At 36.7% G+C, this 23202-nt stretch overlaps 1 protein-coding gene across 1 annotated transcript in view; it reads left to right on the forward strand.

Annotated features, from left to right (window-relative positions):
* Positions 1 to 23202, forward strand: part of UNC13C (unc-13 homolog C) — a 462926-nt gene that overhangs the window by 236459 nt on the left and 203265 nt on the right. The window contains exons 10-14 of the mRNA XM_081120504.1: positions 4960 to 5129; positions 8058 to 8173; positions 10021 to 10184; positions 15688 to 15844; positions 22376 to 22444. Of these exons, the coding sequence (XP_080976630.1) occupies positions 4960 to 5129; positions 8058 to 8173; positions 10021 to 10184; positions 15688 to 15844; positions 22376 to 22444 (676 nt within the window). The remainder of the gene's footprint in view (positions 1 to 4959; positions 5130 to 8057; positions 8174 to 10020; positions 10185 to 15687; positions 15845 to 22375; positions 22445 to 23202) is intronic.

Below are 23202 nucleotides of genomic sequence, written 5' to 3' on the forward strand. Positions count from 1 at the left end.
ATCTAATGGCTGCTATCTCAGGCCCTGCAAAATAGTATGCCAGCATGATATTGCAACACTATTAATTTGATCTTTGCCACCAATTTCTCCTGCATTGTCACTGAGATGTTTGAAAAAGCTCTGGGGCAATAATTTGCTCTCTTTTTGAAGTTGCACTTAGAAACCTCTGCTAGTATAGGTACATTTTTGTATCCAGAAGCACCTGGCTTTTCTCAGCCCTGCAGGGTTCCAAATTATGATATGCTCAGTCAATTTACATTGCAGGGCACAAGCAGAGTGAGCCCCTTTTGGCATAGCTGTGCTCCCTTGTATCTCTGCATACAGACTATCTGGCTCTACTTTGATTGCACCTCTACTATAGTGCATTTTTTAAAGCAGCAAAATTTAATAAGCATATGCCAACATTATGAATTTTATTTCTACCATTCATACTAAGAAAAAAGCTTCCGTTGGCATATTGTTGGAATTCTAATGTATAGTGAACAACATTTCGACCAGCTGTTTTGCTATTGGATTTGAAAATGTATTGGCTTTCCAGCCTGAGGTAATTAAATCTCTACTGTCTTCCCATATCATCACACAGAGTCAGTGCCACATTTTAAGTTATGTTATTGCAACTCCCCTAATTCTTTTAAAATTACTACATTAGTCAGTATTCTTAGTTGCAAACAACAGAGAATACTCTTGTAAGCCTATGCAGAAAAAGATTATCTCAGACTTAGGTTGTGCAAGAATTTTTGGAAGGGTCAGGGTACCAGCCTCTGAAGCTACTGTGCAGACACAATGTCGAAATTATATCATGGGGTTCCTTTGGAGAAAACACCACTGCCACCACTGATCGATACTTTTGCCCCTCAGGACTAAATACCAGAAACTCTACATCAAAGTACTAAATCTTCTACTATTACTGTTGCCAAAAGAGCAAAACCCCAGAATACTGCCTCACTTTGCTAAATTTTGAGTTCAGATCTTGCTTGAATGCAGGTCAGCTAGCTAGACCACAGCTTCAAAGGAATCTAGCCACGTGAGTTATCTAGCTTCAGTATTGAGAAGGTAAGGGATATAGTCAAATGAAAGGAGATGTGTAGAGGTGCTGGGCATTCATACGTGACGACTCTCCACCACACATTCTTAGACTAGATCTCTGGTTTTACACCCATTGCAAAATCCTTGCTAATTTCCAGTATTAGAAACAGCAGTCCCACTGCTGTCTTTACTCTGTAGAGATCAAAATATAAGTTTCTGACCATTTAATCCTCAAATTGTTTATTTTTAATATCCCAGAAAAATAGCTATTCAGGAAATATAAAAAAAGTAGTAACTAGCAAGTCTTTATGCGAAACAGGTGGAACCAGTGTTATTAATGAAACACTAGGGGAATCTGGGACAAGCGACATGTTTCTACTCTTCTTGCAACTTTTCTGTAAATCTAAAATTGTTTTAAATTTTAAAGTTTATTTAATTTAAAAATAAAAAAATAGACTCAATGAGAAATGCAGAGAGATTGAAATTCCCGTTGGCAGAATCATAAATATATTTATAGGGACAGACCATTAATTATTTGTATCTGTCTTGAATTCATTAATTTCACGTACATTTTATTTTTACCTTAAAAATGGAAGAGTTTGGCTGATGGGATTCTATAACCTGGGAAAGCCTCCATTGTGCCTGGCACTGTTGTCCATGTCTATGGGCTTTTCCTCTTTTTTTTTTTTTTCTCAGTGCTTCCACCATACCACCCAACCCCCGCCACCCCATAGCTGTCAGTCTGTTCTCTATGAGTCTGTCACTATGTTGCTTGTTAATTCATTTTGTTCATTAGATTCAACATATCAGTGAAATCTTATGGTACTTGTCTTTCTATGACTGACTTATTTCACTTAGCATAATGCTCTCCAGGTCCATCCATGCTTTTTCAAAGGGTAAGATTTCTTTCTTTTCTATGGCCGAGTAGTATTCCATGGTGTAAACGTACCACAGATTTTTTTATCCCCTCATCTACTGATGGGCACTTGGGCTGCTTCCAAATTTTGGCTATTGTAAATAATGCTGCAATGAATAGGGGTGAATTAGGGTTTCCAGTTTCTTTGGATAAATTCCCAGAAGTGGAATCACTGGGTCATAAGGCAGCTCCATTTTTAATTTTTTAAGGACCATCCATACTGCTTTCCATAGTGGCTGCACCAGTCTGCATTCCCACTAACAGTACATGAGGATTCCCTTTTCTCCACACCCTTGCCAACACTTGTTTGTTGATTCGTAACCATTCTGACAAGTGTGAGGTGATACCTCATTGTGGTTTTAATTTGCATCTGTCTAATGATTAGTGACATTGGGCATTTTTTCATGTCTCTTGACCACCTGTATGTCCTCCTTAAAGAAGTATCTATTCAGGTCCTCTGCCCATTTTTAAATTGGATTGCTTGCTTTTTTAGTGCTGAGTTGTGTAAGCTCTTTATAAATTTTGGATATTAACCTTTTATCAGGTGTATCATTGGCAAATACGCTCTCCCATCCAGTGGGTTGTCTTTTCATTCTGTTGATGGTTTCCTTTGCTGTGCAAAAACTTTTTAGTTTGATGTAGTCCCATGTGTTTATTTTTTTTGTTTGTTTCCTGTGCCTGAGGCAATATATCAGAAAAATATTGCTACGAGAAATATCTGTGATTTCACTGCCTTTGTTTTCTTCTAGGGTTTTTATGGTCATGAGTCTAATATTTAAGTCTTTAATCTATTTTGAATTTATACTTGTATATGGTGTAAAAAAGTGGCCTAGTTTCATTTTTAGCATGTACCTGTGCGGTATTCTCCACTCCATTTATTAAATAGACTATCTTTACCCATCGTATGTTCTTGCCTCCTTTGTCAACTATTAATTGACCATAAAGGCGTGGGTGTATTTCTGGGCTCTCTGTTCTGTTCCATTGATCTATATGTAAACGTGCACACAACTACCCTAGAATACATAGTTTAATAGACAACATACTCTTATCTGTAGGTACAGTTAGCACAAATGTGACCTCCTCAAACGCTAACTGATACAAATATTTAGATTCAAATACTTTGAGTGGTTTTGACATTGATAATATAATTTCTCAAAATGAAAAACAACCCTTGGTAAAGTTCTGAAAAATAACAATAAAATCTTACTTTGATTAGTGATTTACGTACTAGTTGTTTGCCAGGAAATTTCAGTATCTAATAAAACATACAAAAGAGTTGGTGTTTTTATACAAAGATTTAACTTCCAAGCTGAGTTTTGGGGTTTGCATATTCATGAATGTCCTCGGGTTATTTATTTATTTACTTACTTATTTATTTATTTAGACTGGAAGGGAGGGAGGGAGGAGAGAGAGACATCAACGTAAGAGGGGTACATCTATTGGTTGCCTCCCACACGCACCCTGACCGGGGCCAGGGATCAAACCTGCAAGTCAGGCACATTCCCTTGACCAGGAATCAAACCCTTGACGTTTTGGTGTGTGGGCCAGTGCTCCAACCACTGAGCCACACGGCCAGGTCTGGGTCATTTTAAATCATGTGAACTGGCCTTTAGATAGTAGGGTGTCTTAATCCTTACCTTGGCTATTGAATGCCAATAGTGCCCTTCAGAGTTCATTGAAGAGACTGAAAATGTTCCAGAAATTGACAGAATGCTCTGTGTTGAAAACTTCTATCTTAAGCAGAAATAGTAGAGCCATGATTTTTACATTGACATGCCAGACCTCAAATGTTATCCTTGTATATGCTGTATTATTTTGCCTCATAGGGTAATGGGAAAGGCAGTGTAGTGTCTAGAGTTCTTAATTTATTCTGTACCATGAGCCTATTTGGCAATCTGGTGGAGACTATAGAGACCCTTTTTTCAAAATTATAGTTTTAAACACATAAGATAAAACATATAGAATTAAAATCAAATCAATTATATTGATTTAGTTTTAGTACAGTAAAGATGGTTATAAACAATAGTTTAAGTTCTGTAACAGATGTAATGTTATATGTGAATATCTATGGATTTATTGGCAAGAAATATCTTACAGGTACTGATAATACTGCTGTGGTTTGGTGCCTATATTCATAATTGAAGAAAAATAGTGATGAAGTTGTTTTATTATTTTTTTAAATCCAACTTTAGCAATGCTCAGAATTCATCCATTAACAGACGCCTCTACTAAAGTGAGTGCATGTACAAAGTAAATTGGGAGCTCAGGGTTGATCATTCGAACTGGCTCAGAAAACTGTAGAAAAAGTTATAAAGAGCAAGTGACTAGTTGATGCTTGAAAAATGATTAGTTAGCAGGCAGAAAAGCATAAGGAAGAGCACAGACAAAAGCCATAGTGTTAAGAAAGACCATAATGCGTGGGGCCAATACTGAGTGGTTTGCTTCAACGAGCTAGGGTGAAGGAATCTGGAAATGAGGAATGGACTAAAACATGCAGCTTATTGTTAAAAACAAAAGGATTTTGCTCTAATTCTACTTGATTTAACAATATATTATACGCTTACTGGGACTTTTAGTTATCAAGTGGATTTTATGATGTCTGCTTTTTCAACACCCATTGCAATAAAATTAGCTTTATACTTATGGTGCAGAATTTTCTGAGCATAGATATATCCTTGTAGATAACTATTGTGAATAGGAAATATGTCATAGAGAAAATGCCCCAAACAAATATTTCTGATCCAAATTTGATTAGATCTAGTTCAGTTAAAGGAAATTGGATAGAATGAGATAGGATTTTCTCTAATTGACATTATTTAACTAATGCAACCTTTCTTCAATATCCCTGATACTTACAACATACCATGAATGGAATGGGTCAGTGGGAAATCTAGTTTACTATGTAATATACTATGCCTTTTTGGATTAGATAGACTTAAAAAAAAACAACCTTGCTAACATCAAATGCCACTTAGAGCAGTTATCATGGTTGTTAACTTATCCACATTTATTTTTAGTGAGTGCCATAACTCCACAGATCGAATCAAAGTCAGAGTGTGGGATGAAGATGATGACATTAAATCCAGAGTCAAGCAACATTTCAAAAAGGAGTCAGATGATTTCCTGGGACAAACCATTGTAGAAGTGAGGACCCTGAGTGGAGAAATGGATGTCTGGTACAACTTAGGTGAGTGCCTGATAAAAAGTGAAATAAAATTCCAGAATACCTGTGGCATGTATTCTATTCCCAGACAGATCAAAATAACTACTGCCTTTCTAGAAAATTCTGTTGGACTTTATGTGGTTTAGTTTTATTAGAAACTAAAGGTGATAATTGTTCATTCAAGTTCAGTATTATTGGAAGACATTGGTAAGTTTGAGATGAAAAGGGGAAAATCTTTCAAAGAATCAACTGGGTGTCTTTTGGGAGAAAAACATTAACCCATTCTTAATTTTTAAACCAGAAAATGTAGCCCCAAAAACCTTTCCAAATGTATTGAAAATTAATAATCAACCTATGACAATACTGTTTGACTTATTTCATTTTGGTCTCTTAATGTTGGCAATAAAGGAAAAGCATATTTTAGATATCTTTCCAATGGTGACATAGATGTCAGAGTTAGCTGGCAAAGCCAAATACGCCTGTGCACTTATGCTTACTCCAGTGATAACAGTATTAAGAATATGTTTAATTGGCATGATTGTTAAATGAAAGTTTATTATGCAACCAATAATTAAATAAAGATAAATCTTAATTTGATGTTTACTATAATTGAATAATAACCTAGAATATTCAGTGCTGATTTAATAACAGTATAAAAAATATGGATCACCTACGTTCCTATAAAGAACATGCCCCACAATGTCTTAATCATGTTTCCTAAAATGTTTTAATTAAATTTTTAAGGGCTGGTGGTGAATCAAAGAAGGGGTTATGCGGTTCCAAGATTACACAGAGTTTCCATTTGGATATCAATATATTTTAGCAAACTGAAGAGTGCTTCTGGGTTTTAAAAAATGTGCATACTTCAAGTACTACAATATTTGACAAAGTAAAAGGATAAGGTCACAGAATTAATAAAACTAAATTACATAATAATTTAAAGAAGGAGCAATATATGACTTATCTGCATGCAAAAATTCAAGCTACACTAAGAACAAATTATGAAATATTTTAAAGAAGCCTTCCTTAAAGAGAATTGTTATATCTACATTATTGGCATAAAACCATTATCTCAGTTATAATGGTCATCCTCTCATATCTTATTTATACTATATAATAGCTTTATATATGAAAATAGAGATGTTAGTCAAGGGTAAACTTCAGGCCATTAACTGTGCAATACTCGCTAATTGTGTTTTAATTGAAGAGGTTTGCCTACACATGGGCTTTTTCCTATAAGCTAGCACACCCTTGAATTGAGGCAGTGAGAATTCAGAACAGAAATTTCTCAAATTGTTCTTTTGACAGACCATACATGGGTAGAGTATTGAGTTTGCCAAGGAATTTGAATGTGCTTTTAGTAAAATTAGCTACCCAGCTCTCATGCTGAAACTGCCCTTCGGTCTTTGGAGAGGGAAATAGGATGTAGCCCCGCATGGAAGCCTTTCCTGTTCACCCTCAGTTTGCATTTTTGTGCCCTCTTTGCTGGTTTATAAACTTTTAAAGTGGGAGGGATGGAGGACAGGCTTTAGCTTTGTGTAAAATCCCTCAGTGGTTCAATCCACATAAGCACCATATTTTCACTCTTTGCACAATGTTCCTCCTTCCCCGTCACTTAGAATTCATTCCACTGTGCAGAGAAGGGTCTGGCCAGAAGCTCTGGGCATCCAAGCAGAGCTTATGTCTCCTGAATGTGTTGGAATGATGATAGTTAAAGAACCAGCAATGCTCCCCTGGGGCTCTGGAAAGGTCTGTGACAAAAAAAAAAAAGAGGTTGTAGGTCTTGAATTTCTCTTGGCCCCAGCAGAGAACTTTAATGTTTGTTGGGAATCAACAATGTCCCAGCCAGTAAGAGAAACTCTCATGAGTCTGGCACTCCTGAAGGAAGAATCTTCACAACACGGTGTCTATTAAATATGAACAAAACAAAGTCAGCAGAGCCTGGCTGGTGTGGCTCAGTGGTTGAGCATTCACTCATGAACCAGGAGGTCACTGTTCAATTCAAGGGGGGCCTGCAGGAGGCAGCTGGTCAATGAATCCTCTCATCATTGATGTTGCTATCTCTCTCTCCCTACCCCTTCCTCTCTCTGGAATCAATAAAGAAAAAAAAAGTCAGCAGATATTTCATAAGAAAAAGTAGATTTCATGACTTAGCTTTATCTCATGGCTAAAAATAGTTATACTTAGAAAGACGGTCAATTTAAAAAGTCTTTAGCGCTGACTTTGTGGCACTTTCCCTCCTGACACTCCGTTTGTAAAATGGATCAGTTTACCTCTCTCATATTTCCTCTGTGGAGTGGGTGACAAACATAGGTCTTCTACCTACATTTATACTCTCGGAGTCTTGTGACCGTACTTTTATTTCTTTCAAAGCTACTGATCAGTATTGAACACGTGTGTGTACACACACATTATTTGATGGAATTAACTGCATATTGATTCCATTCAAGTAAACAGTTAATCCGACACTCATGAGTAAACACAGGTGATAGACTATAGGTCTTTATGAATCACTAACAAAGAAAACAGTAATTTTTTTTGTTAGCCAGAGCTTTGACTCATCTTTCCAAGCACAGAAAGAAGAGCAGTGGGAGCTTTTAGATAAATTACTTTCCTGGTTAATTTTACCTTTAAGTTACATTGATTTTAATTGCCCAAATAATTTAATTTTATTGTATAAACCAATCAAGCACACAGAAATTTATATCAGAATGGCAAGGTCTTCTGATTAAGCTTTTCTGTGCAGAGTATCTATAATGTAGTTTGACAACCACAGTGACACCATAGGCACATTATTTTAAATTGTGTTTAGCAGAATCATTATGGTGGGATAATCAAGCCTGATCTAGAAAAACGGCTTTTAGCAATGTAAGCCTCTTAATCCTTTTGAGAACTTGTTTGAGAAACATGGTGTCGTCAAAAATGACTGACCAATTCCGTTTGCTTGATCAGAGAAACGGACAGATAAGTCAGCTGTGTCTGGGGCCATTCGCCTGAAAATCAATGTGGAAATAAAAGGAGAGGAGAAGGTTGCTCCATATCACGTACAATATACCTGTTTACATGAGGTAAGTAAATTGAATTGTATTAATAAAAAAAAAACCTAGAAAAGAAATTGGTCTTGATTATGAATCATACAACAAAATCTTTTGTTTCAAATCCAGAACTGAGTTAGCTTTGCGGAGCTGCTCCTGGAGCGCTCACTCGGTAGCAGCAGTGACGCAGGTGGGTGCCTAGTGAGAGTCAAGAACAGGCGCGGCAGGAATGGGTGAGCAAGGCGGCGAGGCAGTGAGCTGGCAGACCAAACGAGATCGCCGTGCTTCCAAGGAGAGCAAAGAATGTTAAAGGGCACTTACTGGAGAAATAAGTCGCGACAAATATTTCGGCAGCATCAAAGATAAAGTGGTGCTTCAGTAAGGGAAGGAGACCATCCAAATCATGAGTGTTTTTGAGAACTCTGAGTTAGTGTTTTGGTTTCATTGAAGATTTAATTAAGGGTATTGTTTACCACCTGAAATATAACATGCTGACGCTGTGTCAGTGGCTTTGGGGAGCCAATGTAATAAGCACGAATGCTTTTCTTCCTTTTTCTGAGTACAACAAAGGGCTTCATACATAATGAACTCTCCTCTGTTTTACCTACCCTCTCCACAGACATATCTGGGCACGAGGAGTGTCAGAATGCAGTGACCCGTCATGGCAGTAGGCAGTATGCCCACGCAAAAGGCAGGGCCCGGGTAGGGAGAAGTCAAGACCAACCAATTTGATTCTCAAGGGCAGGATCCTTTTCATGCCTAACTGTAGACACACAGTCAAATAATCTTGGGCTTCTGTTGGATGCTTTGCATCTGAGAGCTTAATTAATGGTGTTATCAAAACCTTTCTCTGATATTTGTCCCATGTATTAAAAAATATGAGGAGAAGCTGAGGATTGGACCTTTCCCCATGTCCAAGGAGGTAAAGACAAAGTATCCTAAGACTGAAAAAGAAAAAAAGCTGAGAGAATCTTGGCATATTATTTTTTATATATCTATAAACATTACGTGTAACTATTTGCACCTCCATTTACTAAAGAAGGGGTGAGGAACAATATTTAAGTCTTTTGCATATTATAGGCTTAATTTCCTGGCTACTGTCTCTCCAGTGTTATCATTCCTTCAAAAATGGTGGTTAAGTTTTCAGACCAATAAAAAATGAAATTCCTTGAACTGGCAGGATGGGAGCCTTAAAGTGTGGGCAGAGAAGATTTGGATCGGGGAACATGATTATGCTTTGCTTTTCAGAGTCTTTTCTGCTGGTCAAAGAACCAAAAAAACAACAACAAAAAAACACACCCTGAAATTCAAGAAAGGGTCCTTCAGTAATCCAGGCTATACCCATGCAGCAGTTCCTAAACTTGTTAGAAGCAAAAAGGAATTGTATGTAGTGAGTTTTTCTGTTATAGAATTCTCAAGCATGCATTTTCAACCTCAGCCCATTGCCCTGCTGACTCCTTATCATTTTGCAGCCGAAGCCCTTTAGTATCATTTACATACCTAGATTCTGTATTAACACAGCCAAAATCAGATTATTCAATCAGGGCATTAAAATTTACTCAGAGCCCATGAATGCAAAAATGTGATCTAGCATTTAGAAATGTTTGCATGCAGAAACTTGTACTTCCTTCTAAAATGATTGGATAAGTATGAAACATTTGAATCATTGATTCCATATAGACCCAGGCAGAAATAAAATCAGAATTTGCATAAAGTTGAGGTTAGTTAGAATAAAAATCCAAGCAGTTCCTATTGCTTATAGATACTGATGAAATATTAGACATAATCACAGTGCAAGTATAATTTACTGAAAGTTACAGTTAAATATTTCTGGCCTATTCTAAGGAATTACTGAACAATTGAAAACCACTTACTTTTAGAATCTGTTCCATTACTTGACTGAAGTGAAATCTAATGGTGCGGTGAAAATCCCAGAGGTCAAAGGGGACGAAGCCTGGAAGGTTTTCTTCGATGATGCTTCCCAAGAAATAGTCGATGAGTTTGCCATGCGCTATGGAATTGAATCCATTTATCAAGCTATGACGTAAGTGCCATAGAACATTTATATGTTCAAAAATCTCTGTTGAGACCTTAAAAAAAAGTGTTTATACCCCTTCTTCTAATTTAATTGAAATTTTGATTAAAAAGATAATTACATTTTAATGTGCCAGTTTGCTGCTAGCTACTGCCTCTCTTACAGCTTAAAATATTATGGATTTGGTAATTCACTAGACTATCTTCCCAGGCTTTATTTTGTTCTCAAAGTGTGGTCCCTTGACTACCAACGTGAACAGCACCTCGGAACTTAGCAATGCAATTTACCACCCTACCCCAGTCCTAGTGATTCAGAAACTCTGAGTGTGGGGCCCAATGATCTTTGTTTTAACCAGCCCGACAAGTAATTCTCATACACTCTAAAGCCTGAGAGCTGATGCCTTATTTGATATCCAAGAAAGCTAAAGCCTGATGATTGAAGGGCATTGTCCAAGGTTACAAAGCCTATTAATGTCAGGGACACATCTAGAGCCATTATAAAGTCTTGACCCTAACATTAGACTATATCACTCCTTCCTATATTTTATATCATTGCTGAGAATTCAGTAAAACCAAGATTTATTGAGCACCCATAGAACCCAAAAACTACAGTAAATGTGGTACTATAGAAGTGAGCCATACAGACACACGACCTTACTGAGGAGTTTCAGCAAGGATTTAGAATTGGGTTAATTAGAGGCAAGTATTAACCCAATTCTAAATCCTTACCAAAACCTGGTCTAAGTTTGTAAATGCATTTTGTTCAGATATATACTATATATAATGTGTAAACTATTTATGTACATATATTAGAGGACTGTTCTTTTATATTGATGATCAGATTATATTTTCACATGAGCTGAGTAGATGCTGGCCCAGATAATCAGTCATTTTCAACCACCTTAATAAAGGATGTGCACTGAGCCAGAATCAGTGTTCTTCATCAAAGTTTACTATTCATAGCATTTCACCCCCAGTCATAATTCTAGAACAGCATATGTACATTTCTTTAAAAGCCTGACAAAGTGTGTGCGTTTTCACTTTACGGAATATCCTAATGTTAAATAATAAAGACTTACAGGTTCTTAGACATACGAAGGAACTTAGAGTTCACCCAACTGAACCTCCCTCCAAATCAGGAAACCCTGTTATTGCATCCCTGGCTGGTGGTCATTATCCCTCTGCTTGCTCACATCTACTAACAGGGAGCTCACTACTTTTGAGGCAAGCTACTTTGTAATTGCGTAGACATAATACAGTCTGTGACTTTGCCATCTGCTCTGTCCCATGCCAATGGCTATAATAACTCAGCAGAACACCTAGTATAAAATTTGAGTGCAATTAAAATGCAACTATTGTAACAGTATAAGTAACAAAGTGTGTTCTGCCAAAAGAAAACTACTGTATGCAGTGGGTTTTAAAAAATTAAAAAAAAAAAAAACCTTCTGGAAAGAATCCCAATAAAAGAAAGTTACATTTATTATAAAATATCTCTGTGAGCTGATTCAGATTTCTTCAGTTTCATGTTTCTTATATTCTGAGAAGCACAATCATGTTACTACAGGGGGGAAAAAAGGTAAATGTATGATAGTTTAAAAGAGGAGGATCATCCCTCCTTCATTTTTATCACTTGTATTTGTCTTACCTTTTAACATATGTAAATCACAATAAATGATATTTTTAGAACCTTATTGGTATTAAGTGACCTGCAGGTGAATAGATTCTATCATATTTTTAAGACTCAGTTTTGACAAAGCCCCTATCACTCTAGGATCTAGTCTAAAGCAGGAGTCAGCAATTTTTTTTTCTATAAATGGCCAGATAGTAAATATCTTCTGCTTTGTGAGTCCTAAAATCTCTGTCACAACAGCTCAACTCAGCACTCCTAGTACAAAAGCAGCCGTAGATATTAAGTAAACAAATGGGTGTGGCTGTGTCCTGATAAAACTTTATTTTAAGAACAAAAACTTTGGACTGGGTTTGGCCATAGGACCTAGATTGCCAACTGCTGGTCTAAAGAGTGAAAGCAAGGCAGAAAGGCATAAGGAAAAGAATGCCTTGTTTTTGTGTGATAAATTGATAATTGCACTTTGATGATAACACATTGTGGTAGATTATCTCTACTTGTGGTCACACATTTAATTTGATATTGATATTTTTATTTATTAAATTTTTTTTTAGCATTAACTGTGAACCCAGATGGCCTGAACACATGCAAGAAACTTCATGCCAGGCATTAAGGATTAAATTGTCCTCTAATGGTGATCCCTGTCAAGCAAATACATTTTAACTGAGTACCTAATGAGTCTTTCATTTATTGTAAAAGGCAACCTAAGGTTTCTTACAAAATCTGAGATTCTATTAGACTCCAGTCATTCCTCTATAATACCAAATAATTGAAAAGCATTAGGTCTATGATTTTTACTTTGGTGTGCTTAACAATCTGTACTTTGGCACTGGCCATCTTAACCTAATTCAGTTTGAACCAGAACTGTAGGGATATAGTTTACTTTAATGCCACTAGTCTATTTTAGCTACTTGGGCCATGAGCCTGCTTTCCTAAGGAAAGTGATGCTCAATTAAGCCATTCATTCCTTTAAGAAATATTTACTGAGTGCCTACCGTGTGCCAGGAAGTTCTCTAGGCACTGAAGATACATCAGTGAACAAGAAGGCAAAGTCCAGCATCTCATAGAGCCCACATTTCAGAAGATGTAATTCATTTATTCAGTAGACACTTTCTAAGTATCTAAGTGAGAGGACTTATGCAGGGCAAAGGAGATGCAGCAATAAAAGATGGCTCTTGCACCCAGTGAACTCCTAATCTAGGGGGAACGACAAGAAGAAATGAAATAATAACAAGACAGCATAGTAGAGGCGTGTGTGGGTGCTGTAAGAGCATAGACATGGGCCCAAGCTCAGGCATAGATGAGGAGAGGTGTCAGAGAAAGCAGATGGGCAGCTCAAGGGTCCCATCCTTACTTGCTTTTCAACTTTCATTTCTTTAAACCCTGTGCATTTTATTACTTTCCTGTCCTAACCCACTCCCTCAAAACCTCTGTAAATGAGTGCCAGCAATCCATAGCATCTGTGAAAAGCTGTGATGCTTTTGGCCAAAAGAGAAGTGATCCTTAAATGCATGGTCCCCTCTTTAGGTTGGAAAAGGATGGATAAGACATTTACTTATCCCTGAAATGCATTCTAATCTGAATTCTCAGGAGAAAATGAAATAAATATTGTTTTAGTATATTTCTAACCCAGGAATACAGCAAGCCTTTCCTTTCACCTTGTATTGTTTCTCTGAAAGCCCTTAAAAGGATTTAAGAATCATTGCCTTTCCGGTGCTTCATCTAATCACCCTGCTCTTATTTTCATTAAAAAAAAAAAAAATTAGGATTTTAAAATCTGTTTAATCAAAGACATTTTCATCCCTTGAAAACCACAAGATGGGTGTGATTAGGGACAGTTATCCATGAAAAGGCAGGTGAGTTAGATGATCCCTGCCCCCCCCATTATGATGCCTACAAAACAATAGCAACTGAGCTGAATCCACATGTGTTATTTGAAGTACACATGAATTCCCAATGTTTTTCCAGTAATATTTTGAGAATTAATGGTTGGTAATGTAGCAGTTGCTACAGCTAAAAAAAAACCACACATGCCAGTAACAATCTCATTCTTGGCAATTTAAGCATCATCTTTTTGGAATTTGTTACTCCAACTTTTCCCATGGAACTGAAATTCCATTTGCTAAATTGATTTGACACTAACCCCCCTTTCTTGCAAAAATGAAGTCAAGTGATTTTAACATTATTAATTAGTTGTTTTTAATCAAGTCTTTGAGGGGGACTTATTAAGCACTTCCAGAAATTACAGGAGAACTTTTTGACCTATTTTATTTGAAGGTGCACCCTTTGAAGGGGTGGTTTGCTGCAGGGATCTACTCTGTTATTTAAATTGCTAATTGTACTTTTAATTCTGTTTCTTCTCTTCCCCTTAGGATAATTTAAGTAGTCTTGGAACTGAAGCCTTAAAAGGAAATGATTTTCAAAGACATGGTTAGAAGCAAGCAGGCGTGCCTTGGCAGTAACCACACATAAAGAAAGGGCACACAAGCTCAGAGGCAGACATTTGACCCAAGCAAAGACCATGTAGAAGCCTGTTAGCTGAAAACTCTCAAAAAGTAAAAGATGCCTCAGGCATTGCATATTCCGAAACTCTTGACCTCTAACTTGGATCTAACAAACATAATTACTTATGAGTTGTTGGGGGGAAAAAAAGAAATGTGAAAGCATAGTGCTAGAGGATTTTAATTTCTATATTTAATATCTTTATATCATTTGTAGTTTTAATAAATATGACTTGTAATTTAGTGTATAATAAAGTCAAAATATGTATTATTTACCTAAAAGAAGCAATCAGTGATAATTTAATTGCAGGGTTAAATTGCACAATTTCTGTAACTCTCATAATATATATGTATTGTTATTCATGAACCTCAAAGATCCATGTTTAAAACTTGAACCTACTTGTATTAGCTAGTATCATTAGAAGCTCTGGGAGAGTGACCTGGCTGAGATCTAAGAGAAACCACCATCTGAGAACCACCACCCATTTCTTTTGAGGTGCAACTCAGGGCATTTATGTACATATGTCCACTCCATGCTTGTGCTCAGTAATACAAAATCCACTAATGCTTAGCTAGAGGATTAATTACTGAGATATGACAGAAATGCAGGTTCAGATTATGAACTGAACATTTCTTTCCTCCATTCAGATTGTATCTTTTCACTTTCATCCCTAGACTGTGCTTTCAATGTTCAAGCCTTTTGTTATTGTTCAAATGAAACAGGTTTTCGTGAAAGAAGTAACAGAATTGAGCACTTACTGCTTCTGATGTCCATATCTGATACTATTATTCAAGGTTCAAAAGAAATGGTCTTCAAGTATAAAGCTGGTGTAATTCAATCTGCCCCCACTACTCATCTGTTGGCTCAATTAAATCCTGGTTTTAGCAAAATGCTTAGAGAACAGAACTGCTTGTGGAAGATATTCCTTTATGACAAAAGCTCACAACCTGGACTCAGGGCAGATGTTACGTTTACTTGTTCGATCAAGGTGCAGTGCAAGGAGGGCCTCTTGCTTTATCCATGAAATAAGTGGGGACAGAGTTGCTGGAGAAAAGGATTCTCCTGTGTTATTGCTTCCCCAGGGTGCTAGAGTCTGCTGGAGATTGCACTTTTGGTGTGTGTACACACAACACTCTCATAGTTGAAAGGGTTTACATACACATCCCTGCGGCAAATCACATTCAAATTAAGCCATTTCACATCGGCAAGTGAGAAATTTTTAAAAGACTGAAGTTGCTTTCTATTTCAATTAGAGATCATGGGAGTTTTTGCTCCTTTTCATAGATGCAGCTGAGGAATTATTTAATTGCTGACGTTAGAGGCTAAGCTGCGATGTGAATTAATTAATTCCTGTTTTAAAGAGCTTGATGTGTCTGTCTTGCAGGCACTTCTCATGTCTGTCTTCTAAATACATGTGCCCCGGTGTCCCGGCCATCATGAGCACCTTGCTGGCAAATATAAACGCTTTCTATGCTCACACGACGATTTCAACAAATGTGCAGGTTTCTGCCTCAGATCGATTTGCCGCTACCAACTTTGGTGTAAGTACTGTTCTGTTAAATCTACAATTTCTAGAAGATTATGGGAGTTACATTTTAAAGGGGCTTTGGATTCCAGATATTCTTGGAATTTTATTGCAGAAGGTATATCTTAGGGAATATACCTTAGCATAATTCGTCTAAAGCTAAAAGTTCATTCGAAACATATTCAGTGAAATAATTTTGACAGTCAATAGGCATCTTCCTTAGATTAAATCTCCGTATCTGGAATGACCTTTTCCAATGCGTGAAAGCATACATTTTATGAGCGTATTGGTACTTTATAGGAAATTCTTCATATATGCAAATTTGGGGTTCACCACTGCGCTTTTCCCTGGTAAGTGTGAGCTCGGTTGACCGGTCTACTGGGCTTCATTTGCACTTCCCACTGGTCCCTACTGCTACTTCAGGATAACGGCACAGCTTCTAAGTACAAAATAATAGATGTATGAGTCTAAGAGAACTAGAACTATCTGTGTCTAATTAAGAGTGTCCATCTGAAGTACTCGAATGCATCAAAAACACATCAAAAAGTGAAAACGCAGGGATCCTGTGGAATCTCCAGTATTCTCTATTGCCCTGCCACTGGAGCTCATGCTCTATAAGCATAATTAAATGGAAATTGACAAGACTGGAGGTGGAATATAAATGAACAGTAATCCCAGTAAAGTGGTGAAGATCTAAACTAAGAATTAGTGGATATAGAAGAGCAAAGACAAATTTCAGAGCCTTTCAGGGTATAAAATTAATAGCACTTGGTGTCTTTAGGGATGTGGACAGTGAGGAAAGTGGAAAAAATGCCTGGAAAGATTCCCAAGGTTTTGGCCAGGGCACCTGGGTAGGCCAGGAGCTCCGCTCAATATCCTGTGAGACAGGTATTTTTTCCATGACACCACAGTTACATTTCCCACTGAACTTCCAAATTGGTTTACTGAATAGATTTTTGTGATTGATCACATTGTTAGAAATCAAATTTAGGGCAGTACATGTCATAGAGCAGAAACAGATGAAACCCAGCAAATAAAATGGTATAAAGCCAGTAGGGGGAAAAATGTGCTGCTGTGTTTACTCTTTTCTTGTCTTTTTTACCTAAAATAAAATGCATGCAAGGTGGATAAAATGAGTTGGAATGAATCAAAGGAAAAAGTGATTGTTATTTAATGACACATCAGAATAAATACTAGTAGAAGAAAACTCTGCCTGGGTTGGGAGTCATGGGGTTGGAGTTTGTACTCAAAATTAGCAAGTCAGTTCAATCATTCAAGCCTCAGGTTTTCAATCTGATCAATGAGAACAAGAATTATTTCTCTAAATGTTTCTCAAATTAAAATGAGGTAAGAGACAGTAAGCCAGTTTGTAAACATTGAAAGTACTCTATAATAGAAGGTATGAGTGTTTGATCTCTCCTGCCTTAACAACTGTAGTATAAACAATACACCATCAGCCACTTTCGTCAGACAGTTTGACTCTTATAAGAGCTGGAACCAAAGCACATTCCCTAACCAGCTGAAGAAAATACTGTCATGAACAATATCAGATCATAGAATAGTTTTGTTCTAAAAACCTCATCTTGGTAACAGCATTTATTGTCCCAGGATTTTACCTGTAACATAGAGCATTCAGTGTTATATAATTGTTTTGCTTTTAATATTCTGCCTGGGTGCATTGCACAGAATAAGCCAATCTTGTGGAACACTGAACCTTTCCACCACTGAGAAAGCTGATGTATTTACATGATTAATATCCACCATCAAAGCTCCCTGGAGGGAAATGAGTCGCATACTTTTTACTTCACGCTGACCCAAAGAAGAGAAACTAAATTGATTTCACTTCTTTTCAGTGTTTTAGTGGCAATATGGTTATAACAAACTTCATTTTGTAAATTAAATGACTTATTATAGAAGAGAGTCAAAAAGAAATCTTTCTCAAACTAAATCTAGACAGTGGTATAGAGAAAATGAAGTGATATGACAAAGGAGAGAATGAATGTGGAAAACTTTTTGGAAGAGGTTGTTTTTTTATGATGCGCCAAGTGATTAGTTCTAGTTTTGTGCTGCCTAAACCTTACATTATTTGATAAGACTCTCTTTAATAAGAAGAATACAAAATTGTCAATGAAAAATTTTATACAAAATTAATATTTATTTCTAATAAAAATAAATCATAATGAATTAGAAGTTATTATAGACAAAGTTCACAAGTATTACAAATTCAAGAAAAACAATGTAATATTTTTATTAATTAATTAACTCCCTGACACACGTCTATAATAGTTTTTCTACAGTTTTTGACTGCAGATGCTAGATCACTTCTTCATATGAAAAAAAATCTGAAATATTGTTTTTATTGAAAAAAAGATAATTCACTCTTATCTAGCACAGTTGATCAAACAAAATTGCTACTTTAGAAAAGTTTCTTTTATTTTCATAATTCATTGATAATGCCACATACCTTTTAATGACTCATCATACTTGGGAATACATTTATTATGTCTTTTCATGTGTGATGTCAAAGCAAAAATTGTACCCAACAAAGTTAAACAGCCAAGGAAGATTTGGTTTAAGCCTGTTGCTGTGGGGAAGAGAGGACACCCTGAGCTCGATACCACTGAAACAATGGCAGGGACGAGATAAAGTACCTGAGGATATTAGCGGGGAAGGTTGATCAATGGAACCTGTTCAGCATATTGAATTGAGTTTGTAAATGTCTTTCTGTGGTTTGCTAATTGATATCCATCAAAAGTAGTCTCCTACCTTCCCACAGATGCTGGAGATCGGGGTGCTATCTTTTTAATACATATTTCCATTTCAAAGGGATGGCTCTCAAGTGCTTGAGAAAGACTTCAGTGGTTTATAAAACTGGCAAGAGGCATTTGAAAAGATTTACATCTCAAAAGGGCAGAGAAGAAACGTGCAATTATAAGTTTTCTAAAGAAAATGCTCTAAAAATAAAAAAGGGAGATCAGGACCTAGAATCAAGAAGAGAAGCCTGTCTAAAGTTTAGTCAAACTGAGGGGAACACTAAGCTCTCTTGGTCAGTGAACAATAACATCTCAGTTCTTGTCAAGTTTGCCTATGAAGTGACTCCTTAAATGCTCTTTGAAGTGATAACATTTATTAATTTATTAATTTATCATTGATAGCATCATTGTAGTGATATTTTATAATGTTATGGTATCTCCATTGATATCCGTATTAATTTGAAATCAGCATTAATTAAATTATAATCAACATTAATTAAATTATCAAAAATTATCAAAATAGCCTCTGAATTACTTCTACTTGAAATATTTCTGTTCTTATTCAGTGATTATTTCTGGTATGATCTAGAAACAAAGTTTTCACAATTTGCTAGTCCAGGTCAGAATAATTTTCATCCTGTTCTTGCAAATGTTACAAAAACCTAAAATCAAGTGAATGTATGGCCAGGGCTCCTCCCAGGAAAGCTGACGCAAGTGAGTGCCCCCAAAACATAGGCATCATTAGTATCAGGTTTAATCTACCTGCTGTTGGAGTGAGATACTGAGAAAGAAAGGGATGGAAGAGAGAAGCCCAGGACAGTGCGAGGTTTTATACCCCTTTCTTATAAGAGCCTTTCCTTCCACAGCTCCCAGGATCTTAGGGAGACTTACTAAGAGTACACTTGTGGGGTAGCAATGGCTTCTCCCTACTCAAAACCTCCACTCTGCCCAGGGCCCAAACTACTTCACCAACTGATTTTCTACAGCTCATGAGTCAACACTGGTTTTCAGATTTTTAAATTGTTAGTGCAATCAGAAGAAAACTATTATTTGTGGCACATAAAAATTATATGAAATTTCACTGTCCATACACAAAATTTTATTGGAAAAAAACCAGCCCCATTTGTTTATATATTGTCCATGGAAGCTACTATGCTACAACACAGAGTTTAATACTGTGGCAAAGGCCATGACACTGAAAATATTTACAATAGGCTCTTGACAGACAGTTTGCTGACCCCTGGCCTAGTTATTCTTATCAACTAGTTAAACCTAAAGTTTTAATACAGATTCTACTTAGTATTCTTGTTATTGATGTTACCCCTACCAAATACCAGGCATATGTAGTCCTTACCACGGCAAGGAACTGAATCACATGGTAGTTTCTGACATCGTGACATGTCTCTTAGGGGAAACAGTCTTTAATCACCCAATCTTTTATTCTCCACATCGGGTCATGCAGGCAGTAGGCCTTCTCTGCTCTTGCAAAGGCAATCTCACTCTAGTTAAGTAGAAATATGGAAGCTAAAATTAAACTTCAAGCTGGCCTGCTGTTTAAAGGATCTCTATGTAAATTCAATCAGTAGCACACTTTTAATTTCACATTATCTGATATTGTTTGAGATTTCGTGACAAGCCTGGCAGTTTTCTCCACAGTTTCCTATTTTCCTTGAATGTAAATTTTCTAGCTGGTTACTGAAGACCTAGGTAGGAACCAAATGTATGATCTATCTCAGTCAGGGTTCTGTTCAGCTTCATGAAACAGAAACTCAAACAAACTTGACTAAATAAGATTTTTTCCCCATGTAACCGAAGGACAGAGGTAACAAGGAATCCAGGGCTAGTGCAGCTGCTCAGAATTGTAATTTTTTGAAAGGGCAGGCAGACATGGCTAAGGTGAGGTGTGGGGACTCCTAGCTTCTTGCTCCACAATTCTTACCATTTATTTAGCTTTTTATCTTAGAGCCACAGAATGACTGTTTTACCTTCTAGCATCTAGTCTGAGTTTAAGGTGGGGAAAAAGGAGAAAAACCACAAAGAAAATGGGAAAAAAAGCCTGACAAAAATTTATGTAGCAAACAGTAATACAAGCACTCTGTGCTAAGCATTCTTTTAAATCTTTCCAAATAGTAATTTATTGATAATATGCTGAGTCCATTCCCTTTAGTAGGCTGTATACATCTCATGGGCTTAAACCATGCTACATGGCAAAAATGTCTGGGAAAGTGGGCATTTCATAAGGAACACACTGGCCTCATGCGGTTCTATTAGTAAGGAAGAGTGGAAGAGTGGATATCATGCAGACAGCCAAACAGTTGGTCCCAGTGTATATAACAGGGCCAGTGATTTGGGCCAGAGCATGGTTGACTAGGGTCACAGCAGCTGTCTTGATGATTTGTGCCAATCACAGAGGTCAGATATATGACATGAGCACATTTCAATAAATGATTAACTTTGCTGTGGCCTAAACTGATGACTATAGTAGCTCTTTTATTTTTATTTTTTATTTTGATTGAGAGCCACTGATCCACATGCATGGGGGAGAGGTCAATAAAGGACAGTATAGGTCATGTCCTCCCCTGGGAAGGTATGAAGGTAATGGAAAGAAAAATGTAATACAGTCAACTCAACTGTATTTTTCAAGAGCTTTACTGGAGAGTCTTATCTGCCTAACAAGTGGCAAACTTCTGGAAAGCAAGGCTCATTTCTTAGATTCCTTTATTGCCTCCACAAGGGTTAACGCAGAGGCAATATTCAAACTGTGTTCACTAATGTGTAAACCTGATGAAGGCAGTTTATTCAGAAAATTGAAGTTTCAACTTAGGAACAGTTTATCAACTCAATTAATATTCAGCTCACTTCATCAAGATCAGTGACTTCAAGGGATTAGAGTTATATACCCCATAAATCCACCTTGTACATGAAAATACTAGGAAAAGTTTCCACTTTTGCCAGTATCTTCAAAATGCAATTTAGTATTTATGGAATATTAATGTAGGCAGAGACCTTTCCTATCATTTACTCCTACCCCCATATTTTTTATTAGAAATCTGAGACTCAAATGGTGAAACTATCTACCTACAAAGTTTATGCATCTAATTTATTTAATCCACATAATTTTATCCTTATGTTTATTAACAAAACTTCCTATTTTTATTATCTTCAAATCCCTCTGTGAAGAGGTCAGTACAAAACTGATACATCATTAGAGGGAAGCATCAGGTTTTTTTGCCTGATATTTTATATTTTTTTTTAGCACTAAATCATAAACACAAGTTAAAGGCAATAGATCCTTTCAGATTATGAAGTCTGTAAGTGTTACCAAAAGGAAAATGCTTTTTGAAATTGTTTTTGAAAAAGCAGCAGCTGTTCCCACTTCCATAGGTGGGAGAGGTATAAAAAAAGCACTGTAATTTATTTCTAGGGAGGTGGGCTGGTGTGCGGGGGTAGAGAGATGGGTTATATTTTCTCTTCCTTACTCATTGCCGTGAATCAGTACAGTGGCAATTCAGTTGCCTGGACTCTTTCTACAGTACATAATTCCCTGCGTACTTTCTCACTCATCACAGAGAGGCAGTGTGACTTATTGGAAAGGTGTGAGCTTGGTGTCTAGGAGACCTTAGTTTGAGACACTGCTTTGGCACATGCCAGCTCTATGATCTTGGTGAAGTCATTGATATTTTTGAACCTTGTTTTCTATAAAATGGGGACAATAACTGATAGAGTTGTTGTAAGGACTACATTCAGAGCGACCATTTATTTCCATGCTCCTATTTTGTGTTTTCTTTGTACAGAGGGAAAAATTCATAAAACTACTAGACCAGTTGCACAACTCTTTAAGGATTGACCTGTCAAAGTATAGGGTATGTACAAAATTATTTGCCTATAGGTAAAATATTGTGTTTGGCTCAGATTATTTCTTGTCATGTTGTTAAAAAAAACTATTCATTATGTAATAGAAAAGCAAAAATCCTGATATGGGATCTCATTTTCTGTCACACCAGAAGAGTTTGCTAAATAAACAAGCATATGTCCCTTGGTCAGGTACCTTGCCCCACATAAGCCTACAATAATACTACGTGTGTGTGTGTGTGTGTGTGTGTGTGTGTGTAGCTTAATTTTATAATTCTTTTAATAACCATCATATTGAGTGGCCTTCAGCTAATTTATGAATTAAACATGTAGCCTAGTCCTCACCCTGAAAGCTCACCCCTTGTTACTGAGATATCCTGCTGATATTTTCTCAACTTTTGAGATTCCTAGGGGACCTCACTGCTTAATGCACTCCTAGATCAGGACAATATGCCTTTCTGAAGCTGTACAGAGCTCATTGTCAACAATTCTGTTCTTCCTCTCCAGGTGAAACACACACAAATGCACGCACTTGCACACAAACACACAAATATATGTTTATGCATGTGTGTATGCAAATACACACATAAATTTTAGTTACAAAATATCTTAGTTACAAAAACATTAGTTACAAATTTTATTTACAAAAAAAACCTATAGTATTAATGATTGAATTCTTTAACAGTTTACCCAAAACAACTTTTTATATCTGCACACACATATTTCTCCTGTATTCATTTTTTAGTCCCTTATTGATGGATATCTTAAT

Source organism: Miniopterus schreibersii, assembly GCF_964146895.1.
Source record: "Miniopterus schreibersii genome assembly, chromosome: 1".
NCBI lineage: Eukaryota > Metazoa > Chordata > Mammalia > Chiroptera > Miniopteridae > Miniopterus > Miniopterus schreibersii.